Raw genomic sequence first — 17,327 nt, 5'->3', positions numbered from 1 at the left:
GCTTAAAATCCATCACAGCCATGGCAGTGGAGCAGTGGACACAGGGAAAAACCATTATCCTTGTGATATGTATCCCACCACATTTCCAAGTTTCTTTTCCCTTTTCCCCATACCAAACCAGGTTGTTTAAGAAGCAAGAGGTAGAACAGTTGTCTCTTGCAACTGAGACACATGACCAACAATATTCTACCATGAAAAATAAAGTAATACTCAACAGAATTCCCAGGTATAAGGGGTTACAAATATTCAGACTTTATTATAAATAAGAAATACTGTTTTATACATAAAAACTGCAAGTGTTGCATTTTGTTCACCGCCCCAGACAGCAAGACCACAGATTAAGGCAAAAAAAGCTGGAGTGAAGGCACATACTGAGGGGGCCACAGTCAGGAATAAGGTGATGAAGGGATGTCACGTGTCACCCATGACACCCAGCACTCCACCAGCAGCTGTCACATCATCACATTACGTAAAGAAATAACTGGACTTATACAATGAATAATGGCTGTAATGCAGTACTGATTAACAGATCGCTTATAAAGATTTTTTTTTTATTTAAAAATAAAATTCTGTTAAAAACTGCTTAAGAAAAAAAAAAAACAACAAAAACACAAGAGAGCAGGAAACCTAAGGCCTGAGGTTACCCAGGGCATGCACACATCTGCTCTTCTCACAGCCTTGGCAGAGGTGATGTGGTCACAGCTATTTTCCCAGAGCGACCCAGTGTCCCTGTGTGTGCAGGCACAGGGAGCTCTCCTCCAGAGGTGTTTCCAGGCAGGAGGGAAATCCCACAATCATTAAGGGAAGCGATACAAGAGCCATGCAGAGTTTGCTGGGAACACCCCCTGCCCAGCAGCACTACCTGCACCAAGCCTCCTGCCCTGCACAGTGGTATCAAGATGTCCCCAAATGCAGCTCTCTGACCACCTCAGCGCTGGTCCGGTCTCCCAACAGCGTTACAGCTCCTCACAGCTCAGCTGCAAAGCCACAGCCCCTGCTCCACTCCTGGCACAGCATCCCAGGGGACAAGGGACACAGGATTGGGTGCTGCAGGCACCATGGGGAGCAGGGCTGGCTTTGGAGACAGAGCTGGAAAGCATCCACCCGACAGGCAAAGTGGTTATGGATGGGTGCTGGGGATACAGTAGAGGGAAACAAGCAGGAGCCCAGCTAGGAGAAATCCCAAGTTTGAAGGGAATGATACAGAGAGAAGCGATACATGGTGCAGCTGCCCCAATGGCTACAGGGGAAAGCACATAGAGGAGGCCAGGCTGTGCCACTCTGGAAATCTGGCTGAGTATATTTACACACACATACACACACACGAGAGACTTCCTCACACTATAATCATGATAAAAAATGGAAAAAAAATAGAATCACATTCACACAAAAAACATAAATTTGAAATAATTAATAGCACCAGTGTGTGTCAGATAATAATTTCTTCCCCGCTACGCAAACGTACAAAGTTGCATAGTGTTTAAGGATAGCTATATACTGGATCTCAGGGAAAGGGGGAGGGATGCCAGGCTGGAGGCAAGGAGGAAGCTGCAGAGGATGCTCTTGTCTGGGAGCAGGGGGCTCCCCCCAGTCCAGCAGCAGCGAGCACTGCCTGGGGAGGGAGCCTGCGGGGAAGCCGTGGGAGTGGTGTAAAGGCAGAGCTGCCACCCGAGCCTGGCCTGAGGTCCCTGTGCTGTGGCAGCTTTACAGTGACTGGGAGATCTGGAGGCAAAAAGAAAGGAGGGCACCAGGAAATTCCAGCTCTTCCTCCTGGTTTTAGAACAGGCAAAACGCCAGAGCAATGGATGGAGAGATACAAATCTCACTGTCCTCCTTCAGGAAAAAGAGGGGGAGATAAAAAAGACCTTTCCATTTCCACTGATGTGCCCCCTTCCTTCCCCACCCAAAGACATTCAGCATGGAGGCCAGTGCAGCTGTCAGAACTCTCTGGATGGCAGCTCTCCTCTTCAGCAGGACTCGTCCTGCTTCAACAAACTCATTGGTCTGACATTCCAAGCCCAGAAAACCAGATCCTCTGGAAATTCAGTAGCAACGATGGGAATGCAGCTCATGGCTTCCACACTCTGGCAGTCTGGACTAGCCAGCAGGTAGCAGCTTTCAGACCAGACCCAAAACTTCTCCACAAAACAGAAGTGGGGCTGGCAAGACCCACCACTCCACCAGTATCCCATCTTCCCAAAGATCCCTAATCAGAGGCTGCCTTTTGCTCACAGCAATGCATCATCACAGAAAGCATTTCAGAAAGAGGCTTCAACTATTTTGCCAAAGGCTACCAACACTGTTGGATTGGCCACTACATAATGATGAAAAAAATGAATTCACAGGGTTAGAAGTTGGGAAGAAGGATCTGAATTGAGTGCAGCTATACTGGCCATTACAGTAATACTTTGGTAGCCATCCCCTTCCTTCACAGGGACAAAGAGCTCCAGGACTGAGGATTTTACAGTCAAAGAGAGAAGACAGGAGAGAAAGTTGTGTTAGTTTTGCCTTGCTGTATACAGCTCACATGGTTATTTCTGAACCACAGTATAAAGAGTCCAGAGCATCTCTCATCCTTGCACTAATCAAAGGGAAACTGTGTCTGAGGAAGGGGCAAATGTGGAGTGCTCAGGAAAACAATCTATATAAAAAAACCCCTTTGATGCCCGAAGACGGATATTTAATTTGCTTCTCAAAAAAAACCCCAAAGAAACAAACAAATAAAAAAAACCCCCAAAAATCCCAAACAAAACAAACAAAACAAAAAACCAAGGGGAAAAAAAAACCAAACCAACAAAAAGAAAAAAAAAAAACTTTCAACTTATCCTGATGTGAAAGGAAACAGTGGCTGCGAGCAGCGAAGAGTTGGGGATTTGGAGAAGGTAACGTGTGTTAAGGCACTCCATGGCTGAACCACCACTCACCAGGGCGATTCCCCCCACCCCCAGCGCACCCTTAGGGTTTCTCAATGGACGGGGTGTTGAAACAGCCAGATGGCAGAGTCTTCCTGATGTCTTCCAGGTTGCTAATGTCCTTCAGGATCTCTTCAATGTCCCTGTTGTAGGCCTGTATCGCATCATCTTGCTTCTTGGCTTCTCTCTCAAGGAAAGACACTTTCTGGTCCAGGTCACTGTCTTTCATCTGGTCTTTGGCACTGTTCAGGGTACCTTCAATTTCATTCAGTTTGTTCAAGTCCACTGTCTCCAGTTGCCCTGAAAAACCAGAAGCGAACAGGGAAGTGCATTAAAACCCCTTTGACACCGTGGGTGCTCACACAGCTGAGCCCAGAGCAGACCTCCATCAGGCCATCTCTAGCATCTGAAACAGGAACAACCAAATGGGAGACATCTCCACTGCTTCTAGAAGTCTTCAGTTTGCTGAAAACCAACACAGACCACTGCTAAACAAGTTCTGAGGCTACTCAGGAAAGAAAAAAACCCCAAGTCCTTGCCAAAACCACACAAATCCTATTTCAAGAGATAACAGATCAATCTAGTTTCTCAAACAATACTGGCAGGAAAGCCAGCACACATCAGGGAAACACTCAAAGGCATAGAGCACATTAAAGACAGTCCTACCTAGCTGATCCAACAGGTCATTAATGACAGTGAGCAGGCTGTTCACGGAGTTCTTAGCTTTTCTTGCATTGTCTTCTGCCTCCTGGGCAGCCTGTGAGGCCTGTAGGATATAAAAAAAATGAGAGCACAAAACAGGTGTAGGGATTACAAAACTGTGGCCTCTCCTCTGCACTTAGTCACCACATCACTGCCTTCTCACCCCAGGGTAGCAATCCTGCACAAAGATCTTTATCACAGGGCTGGGGAGAAGACTGACAATCTTCAAGCAATCAGTTTTATGAGTATTTCAGGATGAGGATCCCTGAAAACTGAGCAGGATTTTACAGTAAAGGGCAGGATGGAATCAATAGGGCTATACAGTCAGGTTTTAGCTATAATAAAAGGAAAAGCTCTCAAATTTCAGCAGGGAGCCTATGCTAACGCACCAGAACTTGTCTCCTTTTCAGTCCCACTTAAAGCTTGGAAGAGTCAGAATAGTGGCTGGACCCAGCACTGTCTTTGCAAGAGGAGAGCAGGAGGAAAGCCTTCATTGCCAGGACAGCAGGGAGAAGGCAGATTCTAGCCACTGCTGCCACTTGCCAGCAGTACTTACCTCATTTGCCATCTTCATGTCCTGCTCAGCATCGGCCTGCTTCCGCTTCAGCTCCTTTTCTGCATCCTGCAGCTGCTTCATCATGTCATCCACTTCCCTGGCCAGTCCTGTCACATCAGCAAAGGTCTTGTCGGCTTCGGCTCTGGTAGCAGCAGCACTCTGCAGCCAACAGGTGGGAGAGGATGGAAAAATGTGAAGGTGCAGAACTTCCTTCAATCCTTCTCATAAAAATGCACTGATTTCCTATCTTGCCATATTTTGCATTTGCAGTGGGGAATACAGCAGAGAGCACACGGGGCTCACCAGGAACCACTGTAAGAGGAGTTCATGCAATCACACAGCAGGGTCTCAGTGGGGGCGAGCTGCAGCAGACCCACCTTCTGAACAGAGCTGGCAATCTTCTCAGCATCATCTGCTCTGGCCTTGGCCTCACGGGCATCGGCAGCAGCATTGCCCAGTGCCAGCTCTGCCTGGTGAGTCTTGTTGTTGGCCTCTGCAATGGTCTGGCTGATGGCAGGGATCTTCTTCAGTGCCTCCTCAGCTGCTGTCTTGTTATCGTTCACCCGCCTGTCAAAGTCTAAGGGGGGCAAAGCAGATCCTTATCACATGCTCCAGAAGAGCCTTGGGATGCTCCTTTGACCAAGCTACCCAAGGCTTTGCTGCCCTGACATTGGAGGGATGAAGAGTAAACTGGCATCAGCTCTCCCTATTGCACATCTTCTGATGCTAAATAAGAAAGTTAAAAGGAATTTTCTGGTCCCTGAAAAAGCTTATACTTTTTCTTTAAAGAAAAACAAGCCAAAAGAACACACCCAACACTCAGATAAGGGCAACAGTAGGGCCTCTTTAACCAGAATATCCTACTGCCAAGTGACTTGTCACCCTGGAATTGAAGGATTCACTCCAAGTGCTTCCTCTTTACCTTTCAGGTTCCTGAGAATGGTATTGGCCTCCTGTAGCGTGCCACTGCTCTTCCGAGCAGCTTCTTCAGCCAGGGCTTTTGCTGCATCTGCTCGTGCCAACAGCTGGTCTGCAGTCTGAGGAGATATGACAAGTATCAATGTATTCCCACTTTCTGAAGGACAATTGTGTAAGTGCACGAAAAAGCACTGTTAAGCCTCAAACAACAATGCCATCCAGAACAGCAGCGCTTCCTCTGAGACCAGACGAGTCTATGTACTTTGGGAATACTGTTCTGAGTATAAAGTTGACACCACATCTGGCAAATATCTCCTATTTTCCTACACAGCCTCAAAGCCATTGCTTTTAACCTCTTTCTGCATCTCTTTTTTGGGGCCATTCTGCAGCATTCTTATAATCAATAAATAACACTAAGACTAAGATGAAATCATTTGCATCTGGCCAGTTACTTGTCTTCCTTGTTTTATTTTTTCCCAGGGAAGAAAAGCCTGCAGAAAGTGGAACTGACCTGCTGCTCTGTCTTCCCTTTCTCCAAGAGGTTCTTTACTTCTAGCTCCTTTCCTTTCATATCTTCTCTCAAGTCCTCGTAATCCTTTAGCTTCCTGGCAATTAGTTGATCCAGCTCCTCTGCTTCCTTCTTGATCTTATTTGCTTTATTCTGCAGGTGGAAATCACACACAGAGATTCCTGAATGTTAAAGAATTCCTGAACAGGTGGTAAATTTTTCCACCTCTACATTCAAGCCAAGACATCTGGCAAACATTTCACTCCGATTTGTGTCCTTCAGAAACTGGGGGAAGTGGGGTTTATGTAGGTGGTTTTCTGCATTTACATCTCCTGCATAAATGTTGCAATTGCGTAAAAGCTGGATTATGCCTAGATGGACAAAAAGCCCACAGAGCGTTCTTATGCAGAGAACATTAGCAGAGCACGTGTAAGGTATGCCAGCAACCTAGAATACTGCACATGATGGTGCCCACATGTACCTCTAGCCCCGTGGAATCCACAGTAGGCAGGCTGGTGAGATTAGCATATATCTGCAGGGCTCTGTTTCCAGCTTCCTCTGCCTCCGCAAGCACCTTGTTGGCCTGTTTCTCTAGGTCTCGAGAAATATTCCTTGCTTGATTGTACCTAAAAAATTCCCAAGGATCCAGTTATGTAACAGTATGTTTTGTAGGACTGAACTTTAGAAAGAGAGTGGAGAGGCTAAGAAATCAAAAATCACCTCCCACAAAATCCAAAGCATACAGAGGTTTGTCTTAGTTTTAAGCACTGCTCTGAAGTCAGGAAATAAAAACAAATTTCTGTTACTGACTCACTTCTGATTGAGCTCATCAATATCAATTGCAGTTTGGTTTTCTCCAGCCAGCGTCTTCAGCAGCAGTTGATACGCTTCTGTGGAAGTATCATTTGCAGCCTTGGCTGTGCGAACAATCTCATCAGCTTCCTTTTTATGCCTGATGGCAAAAGAAAAATAATGCCATTACATTTGTCAGCCAATAGTTTTTATCCTTAGTTCTTGATTATATTCCCTCTTACTTCTCCTTCTCTCCTTCCCCCAGATTTACATATGGGAGATGCTGAAAGAATCATAATGGAAGATGGTTTCCATGTCTGTCATCTACATGGGCAGTGTTTGTCCTAGTGCTACACAGCCATCATCCCACAGCACCAGTCCCTTAAGCAGCAAAGGGTGTGTGTTTCCTAGCCAGCAAATGAAATTCTGCTTCCCCCTTGTACAGCAGAGCAGGGCCCTGACATAGGCCATGATGAGTGTGCCCTGCCACAGCCTACCTTTCTGCCAGCTTACGGGCCTCTTCTGCCAGCAGAGTCATGTTGTTGGGGTCCCCGCTTTGCTCTGGAGGTGTAATGGACTGGAAAAGAAAAAGAAAGGGGAAAAAAAAATCCTTTAAAGCTCTTTTTTCATCTTTTATTCGTATTTGCTCTAAATGTTTATTGTCATGATCTTAATGCTTAAACATGTGTCTAATCTACCTCTCACTTCCCTGTATGTTTTCCTTAAGTCTATGCAGTTTCCACCACTGGTTATCCCTTGAAAAACAACTGTGCTAATATCTGTTTAAGACTTTTATGCTGGTCTGGGCTAAGATACTGTCTGTGACTGACAGTGGCGAACTTCACTGATTTCCCATGATCTTGATGCAAATTTGCTGTTTGAGGGAGAGAGCAAGTGGAGAAACACACCAGAGGCACAGAAGGCAAGGCCCTCAGCCTCCCCAGCCATGTGGGATCTCAGCAGCACACTCACCACGTTGTCAGCTGCCACCTTGGCCTTCTCCAGCATGTCAGAAGCCATGCTGATCAGGTCCTCCGTGTCCTCCACCCGCACCCGGGCCTGCTCCGCCAGGCTCTCCGTCTCCTGCACTGTGCCCTGGATGTTCCTCAGCCTGTTGAGCTGACTCACTAAGGTGCTGTTGATGTCTTTGAGACGATCCATGAGGCCCTGATCTACGTCTGAAACAAGGACAAAAAAGAGAGGAAACAAAATTAATTAGAACAGGAAGAGAAGCTGGAGCAGCAGCTTACCATGGCAGGCACCATGTTGGTAGGTTAATCCCCTACTGGAAGGCAACCAGGCAAAGGCATTTCACAAGTCACTTAGCTTGAGATCAAAGTCATAAACAGAATGTGTACCAAACAGGAGAAATGAAAAGCCATTAACTGCTAATGAGACAACCCCACTGTGTGTTGGAACTGACTTTGATGGGACATATTGTGTTCAGAATCATGTTTTACCTCTCTCATTGACTTAAAATAACAACAGAGCTGCTCCTCAATAGGTATGAAATGTCTGTTTTGTGAATTCTCTTTAGCTTATCTCCTAGAAATTAAACAGAGATAGATGAATAGTGCAGATGTACATTCTTCCACACTCAGGGTAACAATGGCTACTCTGAAAAAAGACTTAAGGAGCTCCATATGGAGCAGCCAGGAGCAGTGTGGAATAGCAAACACACTCCAAACTCTCACCAAACCAAAGGGCTGACAAAAGCTGGCAGGATAGAGCCTTGGTTCTCACATATGCAGGTCTTAAAAGGCAACCACACTTCACCAAATTTTTGGACCACCAGGTAACGCCTCACAACAGCATCTTAATAATGGGGCATCACAGCACAGGTATGTGCCTCACAACCAAGGCAGTTACTTTTGAAAAGCTGAGAGTGTTACCAAGAATTAAAGTGCAAGTAGAAGCCCACAGAACTTAATCAAAATTAAGATTGGTCAAATTGATGTACTGGTTGAACATGAACGTTTTGACACATTTCAAAAACATACTACCACAGAAAAACAGAAAACTTTTTCAGGTGTGCACAGATTTTTGAAAGAGTAGTTTTTGTTGCATTTACTTTGCCCTCTTAGTAAGAGAAGAAGCTGGAGCTGGGGAAGGGTTTGGAGTACAAGTCTCATGAGGAACAGCTGAAGGAGCTGGAAAGGGGCTCAGCCTGAAGAAAAGGGGGCCCAGGGGGGATAGTTGTGCCTATCCACAACTCCCTGACAGGAGGGTGCACCCAGGGGAGTTGGACTCTGCTCCCAAGGAACAGGGACAGGATGAGAGGAAACAGCTTCAAGCTGTGCCTGGGGAGGTTTTGGTTGGATAGCAGGAAAAATTTCTTCATTTAAAGGGCTGTCCAGGGAAAGGCTGGAATCACCATGCCTTGAGGGATTTAAAAGCTGGGTGGATGTGGCAATTGAGAACATTGATTAGTGGTGGCCTTGGCAGTGCTGGGGGGCAGGGAACAGTCGGACTTGATCTTAAGGGTCTTTCCAAATAAATGATTCTATGATTCCAAGACAGAAAGCCCGATCAAAAATTCCACCACAAAACCAAATCCATTCCCTCATCTTTCTCCAATCCCCACCCTGCTACCCCCTTATGTGGGACTATCATCTAGGCATTGATGCCAAGCAGGAAGCATAAATCTACCTCAGCTAAAGCTGAGAAAAGCTTAAGCAACCATTCTCACTGGCAGGAATCTTCCCAAGCAAATGCCAGCACTGGATGCGTGTTAGGTTTTTCCCAGCTTCACACAAAGGGGACAAATTTTCCCAAAATGGTCTGAAATCACTGAACCAGTTCCCAGGGGAACATCTTTTACTGCAATGTCAATAGTCTTCTTCAGAGTTCTCTTTTCCAAAACACACATTATCTTATATATTAAAGAGACCCTAAGGACGAACCACTGTCACAAACATGACAAACATCCTGCTCACAGACATCCCACGGTAGTGGCAACAACAGAAGAATCAATTTGAAACCGAGTTTAACAGGAAAAACAGCATTCTTCAGAATATCCTACACTTTATGGTGGGATAATTAAGTTTGCCATCAGGATTTTGAAGCCTTCATTCTGATTGCTGATGATCAGAACAAGAACTATTTGATCCCAAGATGTTGGAGCAAATTTAAAGCATCATAAGTATACTAAAAAGTTTTCTGCTTGTGTAACAAGCCTTTGCATGGAGAGAAGAGAGTAATACATAAAACATTTCCATCCATACAGAGATAGAAGCAGATCTTTACTTCCATGTACAACAAAGACCACTGGTCAAACAGCATGGATAAAAGCACAGCCACTGCTGTTACGATAATATCATTCACTGACACAGTGCTGCCTGAAATTGCTGTCAATCCTGGATCACAGAACTGGCTTAAAATAAAACATGCTGTCTCCAAAGGAAACAGGAACATCAGGCAAAGAACTCATTTAGTTGGTCCATGTCTGATCAGGTCAACTCACCTTTGCTCTTTTGTGCTTCATGGAGCAGCTCTGTAACTTCTCTCTCTGCCTGCTTCAACCGCTCTTCGAAGGCTTCATCAGTTACAGTTTCTTCTCTGGTACCCAGATTTGCTATAAGATTTTCCAACTCCTGCAGCCTTTGACGTTGCTCTGCCACCTACATGAGAGGGACAGAGCACAGCTATGACACAGCAAAGCACCTTGAGCCACTCTGCTTTCAGCGAACACCAACAGTCATGGGCCAGAATGCTGCACAAGTGCCACCATCTCCAGTGGTACCAACAGCAGTCAGGGTCTGTGGCCTTACCTTATCTTTCACTAGTCTGTAACAGGCTGGACACTCCTGGCAGCCTGGCCACGAGCGGTTGTAGAAATAGTTCTCCTCACACTGGTTGCAGCGGCTCCCCACGAAGCCCTCCTTGCACTCGCAGTGACCGTTCTCCCGGCACTGCAGGGACCGCGAGCCCTCAGGATCACAGTCGCAGGCTGCAGGGGAGTTAAACCTCAGTCAGACTGCACAAGAGGCAGAAACACCCTCAAACTCACAGGATGAGGGGAAAGGCTTAATACCCTAAAACATCTGCAAGAGCTATGGGGGCACAAACCCGCAGCTGGACCTCCCTCCTGATCGCAGTGCCTCTACTCACAAGCAGGATCCAACATTCACTGTGTGTGTTCAGTGCTGCTATTACCTCTCCCACAAAGCATCATTCTACCCCACTGCATTGTAACCAACTGCTGGTTGTAGTTTTGCTGCTCTTTACAGACAGGGATATCAATGAGGAAAGTTTGGATCAACTTGCTTTGCAATCATGTTTACAAGATCAGCTGCTCCTCAAGACAGAACCTGGATACTGAGGCCACCTGCAGAGTAACTGTGCAGGAACACATTAGGAAACAGGACTGTTGGAGGCCAAGATGCAGAGATATATTTACACCAACTTATCTACTAAGCTGGATATCTAGTAAGTTGGACGAGAAAAAGGTAACAAAAGAAGAAGGGAATAAGCTGTAGTACAGAATCAAATTTTGTCATGCACAGTGTGGGCAAAAAAGTGCCAACTTCTGCTGTGATGAGGAACAAGGTGACAAAATACCTTCCCAGAGGCAGAAGGAAAGCAAAGGCAGGGCTGGGTGGGCAACATCCTTCCCATCTGCCTTGCTCTGGCCCCTCAGACTTACGTTTGCAGCCTTCAGAGCCAAAGCCGAAGTGGTTGCTCTCACAGCTGTCACACTGCTGGCCGGTGACGCCTGGCTGGCACTCGCACTGCCCCGTCCGGATGTCACACTGCCCGCTGGTGGAGCCCAGCGCGTGGCAGTTGCACCTGGGGGAGGCAGGCACACGTCAGATGTGACACAGAAGGGACACATGGGGCCAAGTGCCTCCCTGAAATGCACAGCCCAACATTTACATTTGCTAAAAGCCACTTTTCTTGCTGTGAAGATGCAGCAGGCAAGGCACAGAGCTTTTGAACTATGCAAGGTCACTTGCTGCCTGCACTAAAAAAAGAACCCAAGAGCCCCTGCTACAATCATGAAGTCATGTGGCAATTTTCTATTTAAGATGTAGAGCTCTTTATAAAGCTGTTTATAAGTCAGGCTTTTTGTACAGCCTTAGTAGCTGCTCCTTGGCCACTGCTCTTCCCTACCCACACCAGCAGAGGCACACCTGTTACTTGTGACAAACATCACATTCCTGCACAATGTGAGCACAGACCCTCCAACACCAGGGTCTCTGCCCTAAGCCAAGCCAAACCTCACCTCTCACAGCCACGTCCACTCTGGAGGTTGAAGAATCCAGGCTCACAGGCACTGCAGTCCCTCCCAGTGACGTGAGACAAGCACTCACACTGCCCAGTCACTTGATTGCAGATCGTCTGCTGATTCACTGTGCCGTAGGGATTGCAGTGACAAGCTACAAAAATAAAAAGGTATGGAGAAAGATGCACAAAGTTAGAAATCCCTTGTGGTGTTGGTACTTACCCTAATGGGCCTAAATCCAAACCACATGGCCACCCAGCCCCTGCATCATACAATGCTTTTGCTTTGATAGCACTTAGTGCCCACAAACACAAGGACTTTAGCAAGCTCAAACAACCAAATCAGGGTAAAGCCGCACACTGACGGGCACAAGTGACAGCCTGCCAGCAGCTCCTGGGGACAAAACCGTTTTTAAAGGCAACAAGAAGCAAGTGTCACCTCTGCATTTGTCAGCGGGGTCAGAGGCCAGGGGGTTCCCGAAGAAGCCATCCTTGCAGCGGTCACAGTAGAAGCCGGCGGTGTTGTAGATGCACTTGAGGCACTCTCCGGTCTGGCGGTCGCAGTTGCCCACGGCATTGGGGTCAATGTTGTTGTTGCACTGGCACAGGCGGCAGGGCCTCACAGCACCATTTCTGCCCAGTGGGTCTCCGAAATAGGCATCATCACACAGCTCACACCTCTTGCCTGGGACACAACACAGACATGGGTGCTGCAGCAGAAAGCCCTTTGCTGCCATCTCACATAGAGCCCCTTTGCAGTCCCTGCTGAAAAGTAAACTCTTCAGCTTCTTCCCTTTCATCCTTCTGTTAGGGCCAGACACAAATCGCTCCTCATCTCTAAATTCAAGCTGATTTTTCACTGGAACTTTGCAGTATGAATTATTTCCATTCTTCCTTCCCCTCCTATCCCTGTAAGCCAAACCTGTTTGCTGCAATTTGTTGTTAATTTAAGAATCCCAAGAGGTAGAGTTCCGTGGGGCATCACTGCTCCAGGAAGCTCCTCCACCAATGAGACCTGCCAAACCTCCACAGGCAGCCACTGAAGTATTTGATTCAGCAGCTTCCTACACTTATTGCAGATCTGACCTCCCCAGCCAATTATGAATTCCATTTCTTAGGCAGTTCTTGCACAAACCAACCCCTTTTTTCCTCACATCCCAAGAAGGTGGCATGAGACAGGAGAAACTCTTCAGCAATCAGCTACAAGAAAGATCAGCTGCTACAGACACCTGAGCTGAAGGGCACCTGGGGCCTGGTCTGCTTTGGTTCACAATGCAGTGGCACCCACAGGAACCCACATGAGCTGCTTATGTGCCTGGTCAGAGACTTTCCTAAGCACTCAAGAATTTACAGGTATTCTGTACTTTGGACTCTGCCATGCCAAGCATGAAATCAGCAGAGAAGCATGAGGGCTGCCAGTCATCCTATGGCTTCCTTGCTGTTTGCAGGCAGAACAAAAATTTCTGCTTAACAACTCAGCTACATGCTTGGACTTCACAGCTTATTGCTAAGAAAAAAAGATCAGTATCTGTTCACATATTTCTCCTTAAAATTACTGAGCACTAGGTTTGATCTTCTGGTTTTTTGGGCAGCGCTCATGAGTCACTGTAGCCTTCCTGCTCTTCCTAGGAAGCATCCTGTAGTGCCTCACTTGCTGGCAAACTGCACCTTCTAATTTTATTTCAGTCTGACCTGCCTTCCTGGCTCTTTTAAATCTATTTTCTGCCCAACACCATGCCATCATCAGAGCTCTATTGGAAGGCAGCACAACTTTCCTACACAGCACAGAAATTGTAAGACTTTGCAGATAAAGCCTTTTGTCCTCAAGAAATAGGCATGAAAACATGTGAAGCCCCAAGCCTCACACAGGACAGAAAAGAGGGCTGAGGAAGGAAGAAGGATTTGAACCAGAAGACACAGCAGCTTTCAGAGCTACTCACTGTGGATCAGAGAACAAGAACGATCAGGAGACTCATTTCCACAATCGTGTGGATGTAGAAAAAGATGCTTTGTGTAGGAACACACCTGTAGTGCCAGCCTGGCAGCTGGTGCACACGACCTCCTTGGTGCGGGGCACAATGGCACAGCTCGAGGTGCCTGGGCACGGGCAGGGCTGGCAGTCCGAGGCTGTGCCGGCCGTGGCATCGCCGTAATACCCATCGCTGCACTTCTCACAGTGCGTCCCCGCCGTGTTATCCCTGCAATTGCACATGCCTGCAATAGAGAGGGACGTGAGTTTTGCTTCACTGTCCAATCCAGAAAAGAAGAACCACCCTCTTGCTGCTCCCTGCTTGCTCTTACCCGTCTCGGGATCACAGGTCTCGCTGTGCCCGTTGCACGCGCAGGGCACGCAGGGGCTGTAGGGCCCGAGGCCTGGGGTCTCCCGGCGGTACCCAGAGGTGCAGCGCTCACAGAACTGCCCCTCGTATCCCACGGGACACGAGCAGCTCTCCACCCAGGCCACAGGCACGCCGGGTCCGGGGCGAGCACTCGTGATGGTGACATCGTCCAGGTGGCCGGCACCTAGAAAGCACCAAGGGGCAAACCCTTTGTAACCCACAGGCTATCATCACCGCTTCCCCAGACACAGCTGAACGGCACGAGGGGCAGACAGGGGGTGCTTGCAGTTGGTAAGATCAATCAAGACGCAAAACCCTCCAGGAAGGTTTAGAGAGATAAGCAAAGATGCACTAGAGCTCACCAAGGGAACATGCAGGATAGGAAAGCTGAGAATGACAATATAGAGGAGATTCTGAGAACAGCAGCTGAGCAAGCACAGACAATTACAATTAAGTTATATTTTACATGTGTATGGTTTCCATTTCCAAATCAAATACCAAAACCAATTCCTGGCTTTCAAGACAGAACAGACCATATCTCTAGCAATCTTAATACACCATCTGCAAACCACGCCTCAGGATAAACTCTTCAACTATTTCTCTCAAGCCATTCCTTCCTCTGGCATCTCTACACTTCCCTCCTCTACTCCCAGCCCCTTCCCTGGAGCAAAACAGAGCTCAGACACAACATAGCTGACTTTTAACTTATACCACTGTGTCTGTACTACTGCAGCAGCTCCAGTGCACTGAGTACAGCCTCAACTCCTACATATTAGCAGTGACTACAGCACTCAGGGATAGTTTGCTCCCCACCTTTCTCCCCCTCCATTTCACAACCCCACATTCTTCATTATGGGCCACCCCTCTGAAAACACTTGCAGTTTCCCCACCTTTACCAAATGCAAATTTATCCTTTGCATCTTTCTGCAAAAAATTTTCACCACATAGCAATACCTAAGGATCTACTTTTGCTTCTAATTCATGCCCATTTTTATAAATCTTCATTATGAGTAACTTTCACTCAGGTCTTGCACAGGCAGCACTTTAGACCTTGTCCTTCCTATTTGTCATGTCAAGGCAAGATCCAGAAAGAGGGGGATGTAACCATTTCCAGTGTAGCAAAACTTAAAGCCAAGTGTTGTAAACTTCCTACACCTTCCTTCAGTATTCTGTACTACGTATTTTTACCAACTGGAGGATAGTGGCTATTAAACAAAGAAAAATTCCCATGTCTAGAGCAAGGAATTAGCAGTTGTTACATGTTCAGCTTCCAGACATTCAAAGACAACACTTTTCTTTCCCATATCCTCTTCAGGAGGTCTGGCAGAAGACGCTACACAGGAAAGGCAGGTGAAAAGCCATTGGCAGAAGCTTTGCCAAATAAACTGCCACAGCTGTTTATGGCTGGGCCCTACAATGAAGCAACCCAAGCACTAAACAATGAGTTTGCCCCCTCTTCTGCGACGTTCTGCTCAGTGACTTACTTCTCTCACTGTATGTCCCACGGATCTTGATGGAAGTCAAGTTGTGGAGAAGCTTTTGGAATTCAAATGCTGTAAGAGCAGGCCTCCACGGGTAATCTGCAGCCTCATGGAGCCTGGGGAGAAGAGCCAGGCATCATCAGCACAGCTTTCAGCTGCTAACAGCTGCACCCTCTCAAAAGCTCCCTTTGCAACAGCGCTGTGCTATTGCAACATCACCCACACAAGTTTAAACCTAATGACCTCTGTTTCCTCAAGAGCTCAGAGGCCAAAGGCAGCCCAGGCCAGGTGACAGCTGCTCCCACTGTACCTGAAGGTGTAGGTCTGCACATTCTCACTGGGGTAGGAGTTGCCCTGGGCAATGAGAGGCACCGACACTCTCAGCCCAGCCCCCTCCAGCACCAGATCCTCTGCAGAGAGGCGCGTGTCTCGCCTGTCCACACGGAAGGAGAAGGTCAGGTTTTGCCCGTAACTCAAAACCTGGTTGCCCAAGAACTTGCCTGAAAGGGGAAGAAATCCTTACAGTTAGGGGACAGAACACAAAGGGCACAAGCAGCACAGAAAGCCATGATTTTACAATGACCTACGTGGTGCAACGAAGTACATGGGGAAGTAGGTGTCTGAGATAACGGAGATGTCCTGGGTCTCAGCACTCCACTGCAGCAAGACTTCTGAGCCATCACGCTGCTCAGCATGCCACTCATCCTCTCCTGAAGAATCAGATGGGCAAGAATGAACACCCTTGGAAGACAGAGATCTGCACACACTTCTCGTGTCACGTAGTTAATCTAGCTGCCTGCAAAGGCACTGGCAGGCTGCAGAAAGCAGCTGTGCAGAGGAATTTAAACAGTAAACACCATCTTTACAGTTAAGCCTCTGACTCAAGTGCTGACTTGAAACCTCTGAACTCTGAACCCTCTGACGACTACTCGTCCCAAACCTTCTTTTCTAAAGAGCTTAAGCAAAGCTAGAAAAACCTGCAGGCCCCTACAATTTGTTGAGAGCTGCAGCCTTTGTAGGAATCGTTCTCCAGTGGAATTTTAATTAAAAAGATGTTCTTTTCTGACTATGCAGCATGAAAACATGCATACACATGAAACATACTGCATGAAAGAAACAGCTTTTTCCTGGGCTTACAGACTCATAGGAAACACAAGTGCATTTTATTCAGAGCCATGTAAACCCCGAATCTAAAGTGATTTTGATCCTCTCAATCACAAAGTCTTGACTTGGTTCTAGAAACGAGGAAATTATGCTTTGTCAGCACACCTCTCAGGATAGAAGAAGTTTCTATTTGCAATTCCCACTTGCACCTGCACACTGTACAATAACTGTGTGCCCAAGGCCAGGGCTGTGAATTCCTGCCTCCCCATCTGAACAAACAAGCTGCAGACATGGAAGATCCAGGTAGCTTTAGCACTTCCAAAAGAGGGATCCTAGACCTGCCTGCCCAAGGTTTGTGGTCTTGCACAGAAAGGAAGGAGTTGGGGTTTTTTAATAGCTTCCGACTTGAGTCTACCACCCAACCTGAGATACAAAGGAAAGCTCAATTTTACCAAACTCAAAGTTGGACGTGATGCTATAGATGCTGTAGCCCACAGCACTGGTGCAGACTGAAGAGTGTCCAAAACAGAAGCAGGGAGTACAGCCTCTTGGATTGGAGGAATCCAGATGGAAAAATCCAGGTTTGCATCTGAAGATGCGGAGGAAAGAAAATTAATTTCCCTGATGTTAACCCCAGGTCCTTGCTCAAATGTTTTTCATTCTTGAAACAAAGCCATGGGAAGAAAAACTCACCTCTCACAGTGGAATCCTTCCACATTGTCCTTGCACGCACACCGCCCTGTCTCGACGTTGCACTCCCCTGTGCTGCCAGCAGCATTGCAAGAACAGGGC

At 47.2% G+C, this 17,327-nt stretch overlaps 1 protein-coding gene across 1 annotated transcript in view; it reads right to left on the bottom strand.

The window, feature by feature from the left end:
- Window positions 1–229: 229 nt before the first annotated feature.
- LAMC1 (laminin subunit gamma 1) overlaps window positions 230–17,327 on the bottom strand; it is a 66,362-nt gene continuing 49,264 nt past the window's right edge. Inside the window, exons 7-28 of the mRNA XM_032749673.3 lie at window positions 17,229–17,327; window positions 16,988–17,124; window positions 16,019–16,141; window positions 15,742–15,931; window positions 15,435–15,547; window positions 13,913–14,134; window positions 13,637–13,825; window positions 12,051–12,296; window positions 11,613–11,766; window positions 11,034–11,176; window positions 10,159–10,337; window positions 9,852–10,008; window positions 7,361–7,566; window positions 6,886–6,965; window positions 6,411–6,548; window positions 6,078–6,222; window positions 5,600–5,749; window positions 5,093–5,207; window positions 4,548–4,747; window positions 4,171–4,329; window positions 3,579–3,678; window positions 230–3,212 (exon numbers count right to left, since the gene is read on the bottom strand). Of these exons, the coding sequence (XP_032605564.3) occupies window positions 2,956–3,212; window positions 3,579–3,678; window positions 4,171–4,329; window positions 4,548–4,747; window positions 5,093–5,207; window positions 5,600–5,749; window positions 6,078–6,222; window positions 6,411–6,548; window positions 6,886–6,965; window positions 7,361–7,566; window positions 9,852–10,008; window positions 10,159–10,337; window positions 11,034–11,176; window positions 11,613–11,766; window positions 12,051–12,296; window positions 13,637–13,825; window positions 13,913–14,134; window positions 15,435–15,547; window positions 15,742–15,931; window positions 16,019–16,141; window positions 16,988–17,124; window positions 17,229–17,327 (3,502 nt within the window). The 3' untranslated portion in view covers window positions 230–2,955. The remainder of the gene's footprint in view (window positions 3,213–3,578; window positions 3,679–4,170; window positions 4,330–4,547; window positions 4,748–5,092; window positions 5,208–5,599; window positions 5,750–6,077; window positions 6,223–6,410; window positions 6,549–6,885; window positions 6,966–7,360; window positions 7,567–9,851; window positions 10,009–10,158; window positions 10,338–11,033; window positions 11,177–11,612; window positions 11,767–12,050; window positions 12,297–13,636; window positions 13,826–13,912; window positions 14,135–15,434; window positions 15,548–15,741; window positions 15,932–16,018; window positions 16,142–16,987; window positions 17,125–17,228) is intronic.

The sequence above is a fragment of the Taeniopygia guttata genome, chromosome 8, assembly GCF_048771995.1.
Source record: "Taeniopygia guttata chromosome 8, bTaeGut7.mat, whole genome shotgun sequence".
In the NCBI taxonomy this organism is placed as follows: Eukaryota; Metazoa; Chordata; class Aves; order Passeriformes; family Estrildidae; genus Taeniopygia; species Taeniopygia guttata.
Note: the sequence above shows the minus strand (reverse complement) of the source record. Positions and strands in the feature narration are given on the sequence as shown.